A 12294-nucleotide genomic window follows, 5' to 3' on the forward strand; every position below is an offset into this window, starting at 1 on the left:
CGAGTGTGTGTGTGTGTGTGTGTGTGTGAGTGAGTGTGTGTGTGTGTGTGTGTTAGGGCTGTGCGATATTGAAGAAAAATGCGATATGCGATACCTTGTTAAAAAATGCGATATTCGATATGCGATACGATATTGCTTAAAGTGTGAAAAATCTATTTAAATTATATTTTAAAATATTCAAAAATGAAAATTATGTAACCAATTTGTTTCACATTCTTTCTTGGAAAAGAAAGCATCACTACAACTTCTGAAAGTGACCAGCAGTGTTTTAGCAGTACATAAAAAGTAATGTCACAAATCAGAAAACGTCATTTTAACATCAATGTGAATGACAAAAAATGAATGACACTAATTTTATATCATTGTAACTTTGCTTTCCATACACTTTAAGTACTTCTTCATATACCACAGCAAAAACTATAGTCTGAGAAAGTTCAAACATGATTAAAGGCAAGTGAACAGTCACTAAAAAAAAAGAAAGAAAAAGGGGGAAAAAAGAACAAATACACAATTTACAAGCATAGATAAAATACAGTAGTATTCAGGTACAGAAATTTAATAATTAAGTGTAAAATAACACTGCATTGTGTTCACTGTATGAATTCAATTTGGATTAATCTTTGTTATAGCGGTTTTGTTGTTTGATTAACATTAGTGACATATTCAGCAGCACGTATTTATAGGCTGCTGTCCCTTTAAATCCAACTGCACGGATTTAAATGGAGAATACAAGACTTCTTAACCAAGACAAATGTCTGTAAAAGCAAAAATGCAACAAAATGCATCATATTTAGTGAGAAAGTGTGACATGCTCCAGCAAAACAGACACTAGTTTTTGCATTCAGCACAGAAAAAAATTAGTAAGAAATGCTTACTTGATTTCATTCAGTAAATAGGATGCAGGTCTGAGGCTCAAGTGTCTTACCTTTATAACCCGGTCTGCCAATCTTGACAAACTTCTTCACCTCAACCTTGACTTTCTCTGGAGCGGGTTGAGCCGGCGCATCCTTCGCCTCTTTTGCAGCTCGTCTTGCTCTAAAATAGAAAAGTACAGATAACACAATGAGTTGCTCCTCTACACTGAACATCATCCTGATGATCACAGCTGCAGAAATGCACTTACAAGTTAGTCTGATGCTTTTTGCCCTGCGTGTGAGCGAGGTAACTTCCCTAGAAGAGGAACATCACAGACACAATGAGAGTCATGTTTAAGGACGAATGTTTGTAAAGTGCATTAGCGTCGCTCATACCTCATTATTGTGCAGCGTGAGACACAGTTTACACTCATAGGAGCCCAAGTGGTTTTTCATGAAGTACGGGTCTTTGTTGATGTCTATGGTCTCTAAGGCCAGCTGCCGCAGACGCTCACGCCGGTCTCGGTTGCTTTCGGACGACGAGGCGACGCCACCGCTGCCTGTTTTCCCTCCAGCTCTGTGCTGGAAATCCATGATGACAGATCCCTCTCTTCACACTGCTGCTCCTGGAATCACAGAAGAGGAAAACACATCTAAACATGGCAGAAAATCATCTGAAATTCAAAGAGTTTGATGGTTGAACTGTCAGAACTCAAAACGTCCCGCCAGCACACTCTTATTTCAAAATGTACTGAAAAATAGTGTACACAAATCTGCAAAGATGTGGAGGGTAGCCTACAATAACAGAGGAGAGCTTGATCATGTTATACTCACATATAGAAGTCTGAAACTTACAGCAAACAGCTTCTTAAATTGTAAGGGTCGGTGAGATATAAATAGACACCAAAATAAATTATGAATGTTTTTAGAGCAAGAAACCTTGACTTATGATAAGTGGATTTAAGAAGGGGAAACAAATGCAAACGTGTATATATTCATATTTACGGTAGGAGTAAAAAGCTATGCCACTAATAAAACCACTTATCAATTACTATAGTAACACACATACACTCTCACACACACACACTCTCACACACACACACTCGCACTACACACGCTCGCTCACTCTCACACACACACACACACTCGTTAGTACATAAAGCACTGAATCGAATCGAACTGACTTCAAAGCTGCATTTTTAACGAATCATAGCAAACGCCGAAAGCTCATTAAAATACCAGCGTTTGAGTAAACCTAAAGTATAATACCAAAAGTATAAGTAAATATTATTTTGATTGAGAAATTCTTTGTGAAAACATTTCTTACCTAACGTCCAGATCACGCTTGCCGCCGCCGTCGCTGCCGTAATACGCATGCGCGCTGAGTGATGCACTTCCGGTTCCTGTTATTTTGAAGTGCGCAACTTTATTGATAAAGGTAAGCTAAAAAAGCCACAGCAAAAGTGTGTTTTCCCTTACAAATGCACTGTAAACTAATGTAATTGAACCGCGATCAACGAGGATGTATAAAAGTAAAAAAAAAAAAGTCAGGTTTTACTAAAAAGGTAAGTGACAGGACGTCACAAAATTGCTAAATCATCAACAAAAATGCTCTTTGTGATTTTTTTTATCAAATTAAAATTTCAAAACAAATATTTTTATATGATGTGTTTTAAAAGTGTACGTTTTAAGTGGTAAAGCAGCGCCCTCTTCCGGCTGCTCTCTGTGTGTTTCGGGTGTGTGTGAGCTCAAACTTGGCATTAAACACGCGATCAGATCAGAGGAGATTATTTCTGACCACAGCAGCAGACTCTGACTGATCATCTGGATGCGGACTATCCGATCCGACGCTGACGCTAAGACGAAAACCGCTGTTTAATGTCGTAAAAATGCGCTTTAATGAGACGAAACTGCTGTCAGAGAGCTGAAGATGCGATTCAACGAGAAGGAGCTGGTGTTTCTGAGCCGCCAGCCGTCGGAGAGAGCGGCCGAGCTGGGCATGAGAGGCCCGAAGAAAGGAGACGGTAAGCGGCGAGCGTTTCTGTGGAGTTTCTATTAAAGCACCGAACAAAAAAAAGAACAAGAAAACCAGACCCCGCCGATTAAAATCAACAACAGAACTAGAAAACCGCTTATTTTTTTTTATCAATGCTGTGATCGCATGTAGCGTACTACTCGCACTATTTTCTGATATTACAGCAGTTGTTAAAGGTGGGGTAAGCGATTTCTGGTAGCCAATGCTGACATTTGAAATCACCAAATAAACACGCCCCTACCCCAAAAGGGTCTCGCCCCTATTTTGATAGCTCCGCCCCACATATACGTACGCAACCCAGGCAACGATTAGTTCTGTGAAACAAATAAAACCAATGTTACACCGTGTCTACACCGGACGCTAGGGGTTGAACGACTTCTGATTTTTTTAAAGTCGACTTTTATGTGATGAAAGTCGAGTCGAAGCTGACTAGTCGCTGATGACGTCATTAATGAACAAATAAGTCTGGAGCTGTGACAAACAACTTGTGCACAGCTATGGCATATGACACAGCACTGCCCACACGGCTATAACAGCTCATTTTCATCAGTTCTTTTGTCTTTGGGTCGTTATATTTCTCACAGATTTCTGGTCATTCTAAATCAGATACAGATAAAGTAGCACAGTAAAGATTACATTAATATGAATGCATTAGTGAGAGTGACTGCGTGTGTGAATTAATTATATCTGGCAGCGTCTCTCTACTAGTAGTGAAGCTGTGGAATTTAGTTATTAAGAAATATATGCTTGAACTTTTCAGTTTCTAAGCTATTTTATTGAGAAATCACAGAACAGTGCTGACAATACATTTCCGCGCTGAATGATTCTGTGCGCGTGATGTACGCGCTACTGTCTGTAATGTGTGTGCGTTACAGTGCAGCAGCGCATTAGATTAGAACGGCGATTAACTTACCTGTACAATAAGCTGTTTAAAACGTGCATTCTCCCTTACTCACCTATCGAGAAGAAACAAAGCAACCTCGGCGTCCGATCGCAGGCCTTCCGCTCCTTGAGTTCTCTCCAGCGCTGGAAAGCTGATCCGATATTTACACGGGTCCTACTTCTTGCCTTAAGCCGTCGTTTGTTCCGCAGACATTTTCCTCTTTTGTTTTTTATCCGCCATCTCTATCTTTCTGTCGCTCGGCTCGGCTAATGTCCGTCCTGTGCACTGAACTCTCTCTCCTCCACATCATGAGTAGACACGCCCCTTACTGCTGATTGGCTACAAGTTTGTTTTGCTATTCGGCCCGAATCAGTTTTCTAAAGCGTTTTTGAAAAATCGCTTACCCCACCTTTAAGGTAGTACGCTATTACGAGTACAGCTGTTAGTCGCTAGTGTTCGTACTCAACTGCAGTATCCAATCGCGTTAGGAGGCGGGACATGTCACCTCCACTACGCGCTCTGCGATTGGTAGATTGATTTCTGTTAAACTAGAGTTGATCGCATCCTCTCAGTTCGCCGGTATTAACGGTTAATTTTTTTAATAAAAAAGCGGTCATGGCGCGACATAACTAGTATACCGCCATTTGAATCAACCAAACTATGAGAAATTGAGCATTTCTGTAATAATCCAAGAAGCTGTGGAAAACGAAAGCGCTCACTTCAGAATCTTAAAAGCCACTTTGACGTGACATTATAAAAAAAATAAAATAAGTAAAAAATGTGTATTTTTTCTCTAACCACTTTAAAAGTTACGACTTTTAATCTCACGATTATGACTTTATTTTCCTTTTCTGAGAGTTGCGAAATGTAAACTCAGAATTGCAATATATTAACTCGTAATACTGATGGGAAAAGTAAAAATTGTGAGATAAAAAGTTGCAAATTAATTTTTTATTCTGTTGACGAAAAAAAAATAGAATTGCGAAATGTAAGCTCGTAATTATGAGGGAAAAAAGGTCAGAATTGTGAGATACAAACTTACTTTTTTCTAAGTTATCATCTCACAGTTCTGACTTTTTATGCATTTATTTTTATTTTTTATATAAGAATTGTGAGGGGGAAAAGTCAGAATTGTAATATAAAAAGTCCCAACTTCTTTTTTTATTATTTGGGCTTAATTTTGAACTAAAACAAAACTAAAAAAATAATAATAATATATTTTACAATACAAACTAATAAAATACATAAACCAGGAGAGAATAAAAATGCATTATATATACTAAATGTAAACTAAAGCAACTAAAAGGCACTTAAAAATAAAATAAGTTTCTAGGTGAGATTTAAAAGTGACTGTGCCTCACTAGACTGGACCGATCTGGTTTTGCCGTGTGGAGACGATAGAGTTTTATTAACCAAAATAAACCTAAATTATTAACTTTCAATAGAGTTTGACTTTTATTTCTGCTGTTTCCCACAACAGTTGTGAAGAGGCGTCTAGTGAAACTGATCGTTAATTTCCTGTTTTACTTTCGGACCGATGAGGACGAGGTGAGTGTGAAGCAGCGTCTGATCTGGACCTCAACAGCATCGTTATCGTTATCGTTATCGCTTGAGTTTAATTGGTTTGTGTTTCAGCCCATCGGCGCTCTGCTGCTGGAACAGTGTCGCGTGGAGAGAGAAGACGATCATGTTTTCTCCATCGGTGAGAACAGCTCAACCGTGTAGAAATTATCCAAAGCATTTCATGTTTTAAGCAGGGTTATAGGCTTTTATCCAAAGCGACTTATAATGAGGACAATAGAAGAAATCAAAATCAACAAAAGAGCAATGATACGCAAGTGCTATAACAAGTCTCCGTTAGCTTAACGCAGCACACGTAGCAAGGGCTTTTTTAATTATATAATAAATAAAAAGAATAGAATAGAATACAAAAAGAATAGAGATGCTAGTGTTAGTTTAAAAAAAGAAAAAAGAAAACAAGCAGTTAGTAGGCTAAATGAATAGAGTGCAAGATTAAAAGAGAATTTTTTTTTTTTTTTTAAGAATAGAATTAGAATAGAGTGTGCTAGAGTTAGAGGGTCAAAGATGGAAGAGATGTGTTTTTAGCCGATTCTTGAAGATGGTAATTCCACCAGGAGGGAACATTTAATGAAATGTTAAATGTTAACTGAAGTAAAATAAAATGTAAAAAAATGAAATTTACTTTATTTCATCTAGTTGCCAAGGAAACATTTCTCATTTTCATTTAGTTGATGTAACTCGATGTACTAAAATTGAAATAAAAATTACATAGACTTTTTTTTTTTATTAAAAACTGACAAAAACACAACTAAATTGTACAAAAAAAGGAATTACTTTAAAAAAGGACTTTAAAATGGAAAATGGGAGAAAAAAAACTCTTTGGTTTTAAGAAGAGTTATTGTTAACTAAAACTAAAATTATATTTAAAAATAAAAAAACATTATTTGAAATAAAATAAATATTAACTGAAATAAAATAAAAACTGAATTTATTTTATTTCAGCTAGTTGCCAAGGAAAGATTTCTAATTTTTGTTTAGTTTAACTTGATGTACTAAAATAACTAGAATGAAACAAAATTAATAAAAAACTATATAGACATATTTAAAAAATAAATGGACAAATAATAAAACAACAAAATTAATTACTTAAAAAAAAAAAGACTTTAAAATGGAAAATATAAACTAATTCAAACTATTAATAAAAACTATTTCAATTAATTCAATTCAATTTCAATTCAATAAGTATTTCGATTATAGTAAAATTTGACTCTGCTCTTTAAGAGAGAAATGTGATATCAATCAGTGTTTCTTATGACATATTTAATAATAATAATAATAATAATAAAACCAACAAAAACACACAACAAAATTACTAAAATGACAAATTACTTATATATATATATATATATATATATATATAAAATGGAAAATACAAAATATAAATAACTAGTTCAAATATGAATAAAAAAAAACTATAATATATAATATATCAAAAATAACCCTGGTTATTCTTTATTTGAGGCTCAGCTCTTTAACAGAGAACCGTGACTCTTGCTTGTTTTCCAGCGTTTCTGGACGAAGCCGAGAGGAAGTATCTGTTCGAATGTGGTTCTCAGGAACAGTGTGTCGAGTGGATCGATGCCATCGTTAAAGCCAGGTGTGTGTCGCGGACGTTTCCCATCATGCCGTGCGTCTCCCGCTTTATAACTCTGATCTGCTTCCGTCTCACAGTTATGAATTCATGCGCAAGAACCTGATCTACTATCGCACGGAAATCCATCGACTCACCGGCAAGGTGAGGGAATAATATTAATTAATGATCAATATCAGGGCCCGTATTCACAAAACATCTTAGTAGCTCACAACTCTCCGATTTAGGAGAAAGTCTTCAAAATAATAGGCGAGTCAGTCCTAAATTTAGAGTATTTCACAAAGCGTTTCAGCACTAAAACTAGTTCCTAAATCTGTGAAAGGTTAGTGAAGAGGACTCCTAAGTCACTAAGACAATCCTAAAATAGCTGTTTCTGTCAATCTGCCTCGGAACGTTAACATTTTAGAAACATGTGACGATAATGAGCTTTTAAAAAGATATCGCCTTCGGTTTTGGAGGTTATCCCAACTCTAAATACTTGCTTAATTAGTGACACTTAGCCTGCATTTTAAAACCTTTATTTGAATGTGGCAACATAATATCACACTCTAGAATATTTCTGTTGACAGACTATCAGCCAATCACTGTGTGCATAGTTAATAAGCATGTATAGCAACGAGGTAAACCCCGCCCCCTTACTCTGAGCTTAAGACTTCTCTCTATTCCTTAGGAAATGTTTGTCTTAGCAGCTCTGTGAATAGGTTTTAAGAGAAAACTTAGCTAAAACTGCTATTTAGGAGAAGATGAAATGTTTTGTGAATACGGGCCCAGGTTAATAATGAAGATGCTGCTCTGTGATCTGGTGCAGGACCCGCTGGAGCAGTATGGGATATCAGACGAAACGCGCTTTCAGGTCAACAGCGGTCTTCCTCCGCCGCCCACATAAACACACACGTTCTCTGCTGTTTGGGGTTTTTACTTTTTCTTCTTTTTCAGTCTGCCAGTATGCATTACTGTACATTCTGTAACCTTTCCTTTTATGTGAGTTATGGGGGAAAATACGTAATATTACTGTAATAAATGTCTGCTGACTTTGAGCCAATTGCAATTAAAGTTTCTTCCCCATATCAAGGTCATTTGTTTAGGACAAACTAAACTGATTTCGGCACCTTTATTGCCTTTCATAACTGTGATGTTAAATGTTTATGCGCAGACATGCATTATAAAGTGCACTGGAGAGGTTTCGTAGCATCGAGCTTTTATCTAAAGCATTAAAGCTCAGTCCAGATTCAGTCAAAACATTTCAGCTGCTTTGAGTTTGTGCTCCTGAAGCTGTAGAGTGGTCTTATTTCACCACAGAATCAAAGGAAAATAGATAAAATTATAATTTAGCACAAAACAAATTAAGCCTAAACAATGTTATTTTCATGAGAAGTACATTTCTTGCTGCTAGAAAATGCAATATACAATGTAAGCAATTTAATAAATTGTATATAATTTTATAAAAAATATAAAATTACTTCAATTGTAATTATCATCATAAATTACAAATGCACTACACAATTTAAGTAATTTAATAAATCATATATATATATATAAATAATTGTAATTATAGAATTTTTCAATTTAAAATCAGCATAAATTACAAATGCACTGCACAATTAATGTAATAAATAATATAATACTATATTGTGCTCAATTTTTGTAATAAAAATAATGTCTATGCTAAAGCCTAAAATTTATTTACTCTATACAGGCTGTAATTTGTCTTTTTTCTTTTGATTTTGTGGTGACCTTTGACCTGTATATTTCAGATATGATAAAACATTGTGGCATTTTGCAAATCTGCAGTTTGTGGAAGTAGCAGATTTAATTCTGCTACTTTGTGTTCGATCGCTTGTATTCGTCAGTCTTGAGCTCATAAACGAGGAAACGCCTTGAACTTTATTTGAACTCATATCGCCTGCAACTTTCCATTTCTGTAAGCGATGAAACTATAATAAGAGTGAAAATGCTTTAGTTTGTCAGAATGTGAGATTCATGAATGTTTGTCTTTTTCATGCACTAGAAGTGATTCCTTCATAATTTATATACAGTGGGTACGGAAAGTATTCAGACCCCCTTAAATTTTTCACTCTTTGTTATATTGCAGCCATTTGCTAAAATCATTTAAGTTAATTTTTTTTCCTCATTAATGTACACACAGCACCCCATATTGACAGAAAAACACAGAATTGTTGACATTTTTGCAGATTTATTAAAAAAGAAAAACTGAAATATCGATTTTAGCAAATGGCTGCAATATAACAGAGTGAAAAATTTAAGGGGGTCTGAATACTTTCCGTACCCACTGTATGTTCATTTCCAATCTTATTTTGGTTAATAAATCCCGTTTAAAGGTACCAGCGTGCTTTTGTTTTTATGCTGATACAAGAGCAATAAAAGTGCCAATGCTGGCAGTATAATGCAAGGAAATGTCTATAAATGCATCACAGTAATACGAGTGTTTGCACACACACTGTCGCTCACAGATAGCATTTTTCCAGTTAATGGCCACAATAAATGAGTCATTTAATATATGCATGTGTGAGATAATGTCTCAGTAAATATGATCATATTTGAGCATGATCCAGTGCCGATGCTGGATCACAGACATACATGATTCTGACTCACTTTATCATTTTCAAGGATGAATAAATGAAGAGAAAACATGAGAAAAGGCCTGAAGCTAATTAGATGTGATGAAAGAAATGTTATTTTAGGATATTTAAACTGAACACAAGTGTTCATTCCTGTTCCAGCTCTGTACTGCTGATTAGCTGTTAGCTTTACATGAGCATATTTTTTTTAATCAAACCGGACGAATGTTTTAAAGTGAAACAAACCACAAAACTCATCAGATCCATTGATATACTCACTGATGTTTGTGCTGCTGGTTTCCCTCCAAGAAATGATGTCACTTCCTGCAGGATGATGTCAATGAGGAAGTGCCTTTTGTTAGTTAAAGGGGTTTTTACAAATGACTAATAGAATGGAAATCATATTAAAGGAATAGTTCAGCCAAAAATGAAAATGTGCTCAGCAATGGATGCTCTGCAGTGAATGGGTGCCGTCAGAATGAGAGTCCAAACAGCTGATAAAAACATCACAATAATCCACAAGTAATCCACAGCACTCCAGTCCATCAGTTAACATCTGGAGAAGACAAAAGCTGAAACAAATCCAGCATTAAGACGTTTTTAACTCAAATAAAGTCCATAATCCTCCAGTGAAAAAGTGCATCCAGCCACATATTTGTTTAGAGCTGTTTAAACGCTGCTTGATCTGTGCAGATTTCTCTCCTGATTCAGACCAGAACGCTCTTTCACTGGAGGAAGCGTTATTATGGATTATGGACTGTATTTGAGTTAAAAGCGTCTTAATGCAGGATTTGTTTCAGCTTTTGTCTTCTCCAGATGTTAACTGATGGACTGGAGCGCTGTGGATTACTTGTGGATTATTGTGATGTTTTTATCAGCTGTTTGGACTCTCATTCTGACGGCACCCATTCACTGCAGAGCATCCATTGGTGAGACACTGATGCAATGCTACATTTCTACAAATCTGATGAAGAAACAAACTCATCCTAATCTTGCATGAGTAAATTCTCATCAAATGCTCATCTTTCAGTGGACTATGGCTTTAGGAGCTCCAGCTGCAGTGGGATTCAGGACTCAGATCCTCATTAGGTCTGTAATGCGCTGACGCAGCGAGTGACTGTAACTCAAACCCTGCTGAATTATTGACACATGGACCCTCATTAGTCAGTCAAAGGTCCTCTGTGTTTCACTGCAGCAGCCTGTGAGAAACAAAACCGGCTCATTTCCTCTCAGTCTCTCTCACATCTGCTCCATCAAGCCTGATACAACCCAACACATCCAGAATGAGACGATCACATTATATTCTGTCATGAGCTGACGACAAAACTGCAACCGAAATGGAAAACCTGGAATTTAAACCTGCAAACAAACAAATATGATTTTCAAAAAATTCAAAAATCTAATTCAAATCCAAAACAAGGGATCATCAAGATGTTTATTTTCTGTTCTACTTCTGAACTGAATGCAAGTAAAATTGAGTCATTGATCATGTGACTCTTTGCACAGTCAGATATCCTTCATTAAAAGCAAAAACGCAGACACACCGAATATGCATTCATTCTCAGATTCATGTTTATTTTTAAACTTAAAAGCTGAAGTTATTACGGTAAAGTCATTCATAATGAATGTTTTTGAAAATTAGAAAAACATGCAAAAAAAGCAGCATTTCCCCACTAGTGATCTCATTAACAAAATTTGTGTAAAAGTCACTGAAATTCATCAGTCATGGGGAAATTCAAGCAAAAAAAAAAAAAAATCCAAGAAATGTCACAGTCCTGTGTATGATTTTAATAAGCTGATAAATCAATAAATGTCAGTAATGCTTCCGAATGTACAAGCAAAGCTGTAAAGATGAGATGTTTCTCTGTTATGACTATATTTATTCATCTGGACGAGGTTTTTAGTGTGTCTGTGCAAATTAGACAACAATGAACATCTTGTGCAAATCCACAGTCACTTTCTTGATTCATGTTCCTGGCATTTGTTCTAATTAAAATGCAAATGCAACAGATAGAGGAGTAAATGAATGCAGCTTCATGCAGAGCTCAGTATCTGTGAAACTGTGCTTCATCATATCTGGGGACTGAAAGGGGAACCGGAGCGCTCTATAACAGAAATACACCGCAAACACATCCTGAACTGAGGTTCCTAGACATCAGCTAGAAACTAGATAAAATCATGATTTCACTTTGATGCCAGTGAGTGCATGAAACGGCATGTGTTTCCCTCAGATGGATAAATACATTTAAATGCTGTTCTTCCTCTGTGTTTTTGTTTTGTTTTCCAGTGCAAATGTCTAAAAACTCTTAAATCAAGACACATATACTGGAGAAGCAAAATGAATGAATGAGACATTTATAAAATACAACAAGTCTTGTTCTCTGAGAAACTGATCAAGATGAAGTGAGTTTGTGAGATAAATCAGATATCAAGATTAAATCAGATATCTGTTCTTGTTTTAATCATAAAAGTTCATTTTGTAGAATTTTGTTAATTCTGATGTGATGTTAAGATGTTTCTCATTGGATGGTGATTAACATATAATATTTATTTTATTAATTATTATATTTGCTATTATTAATATTACATTCACACACTCCTATACATATATATATATATATATATATATTTTTTTTTAGTATTTTTGTCTTATTTTCCAGTAGAATAATAAAAAAATTCTTAAATTAAGATACATTTACTTAAGCAAAATTACAAGATAAGTCTTTTTTTTTTTTTGTAAAATGCACCCAAATGAAGGGAGTTTTTGCTTA

At 35.6% G+C, this 12294-nt stretch overlaps 2 protein-coding genes across 3 annotated transcripts in view; one reads left to right on the plus strand and one right to left on the minus strand.

The window, feature by feature from the left end:
* The window catches only part of LOC107696543 (splicing factor 3A subunit 2-like), a 14684-nt gene extending 4860 nt beyond the window's left edge, over window positions 1-9824 (minus strand). The window contains exons 1-4 of one of the 2 annotated variants that reach the window (XM_016496946.1): window positions 9803-9824; window positions 1251-1480; window positions 1124-1170; window positions 926-1035 (exon numbers count right to left, since the gene is read on the minus strand). In XM_016496946.1, coding sequence (XP_016352432.1) covers window positions 926-1035; window positions 1124-1170; window positions 1251-1448 — 355 coding nt within the window. In that variant the 5' untranslated portion in view covers window positions 1449-1480; window positions 9803-9824. Of the gene's footprint in view, window positions 1-925; window positions 1036-1123; window positions 1171-1250; window positions 1481-2181; window positions 2324-9802 lie in introns of those variants that run through there. The other variant, XM_016496936.1, reaches the window with a different exon arrangement.
* On the plus strand, window positions 2578-8016 carry LOC107696566 (pleckstrin homology domain-containing family J member 1-like). Its single transcript, XM_016496979.1, has 6 exons — window positions 2578-2878; window positions 5253-5320; window positions 5408-5474; window positions 6860-6950; window positions 7025-7088; window positions 7753-8016. Exons 1-6 carry the CDS (start codon window positions 2785-2787, stop codon window positions 7828-7830), a joined length of 462 nt encoding a protein of 153 aa, XP_016352465.1. The 5' UTR covers window positions 2578-2784; the 3' UTR covers window positions 7831-8016.
* Window positions 9825-12294: the final 2470 nt, after the last annotated feature.

Source organism: Sinocyclocheilus anshuiensis, unplaced genomic scaffold (genome assembly GCF_001515605.1).
Source record: "Sinocyclocheilus anshuiensis isolate Anshui unplaced genomic scaffold, SAMN03320099.WGS_v1.1 scaffold217, whole genome shotgun sequence".
Classification (NCBI taxonomy): Eukaryota; Metazoa; Chordata; class Actinopteri; order Cypriniformes; family Cyprinidae; genus Sinocyclocheilus; species Sinocyclocheilus anshuiensis.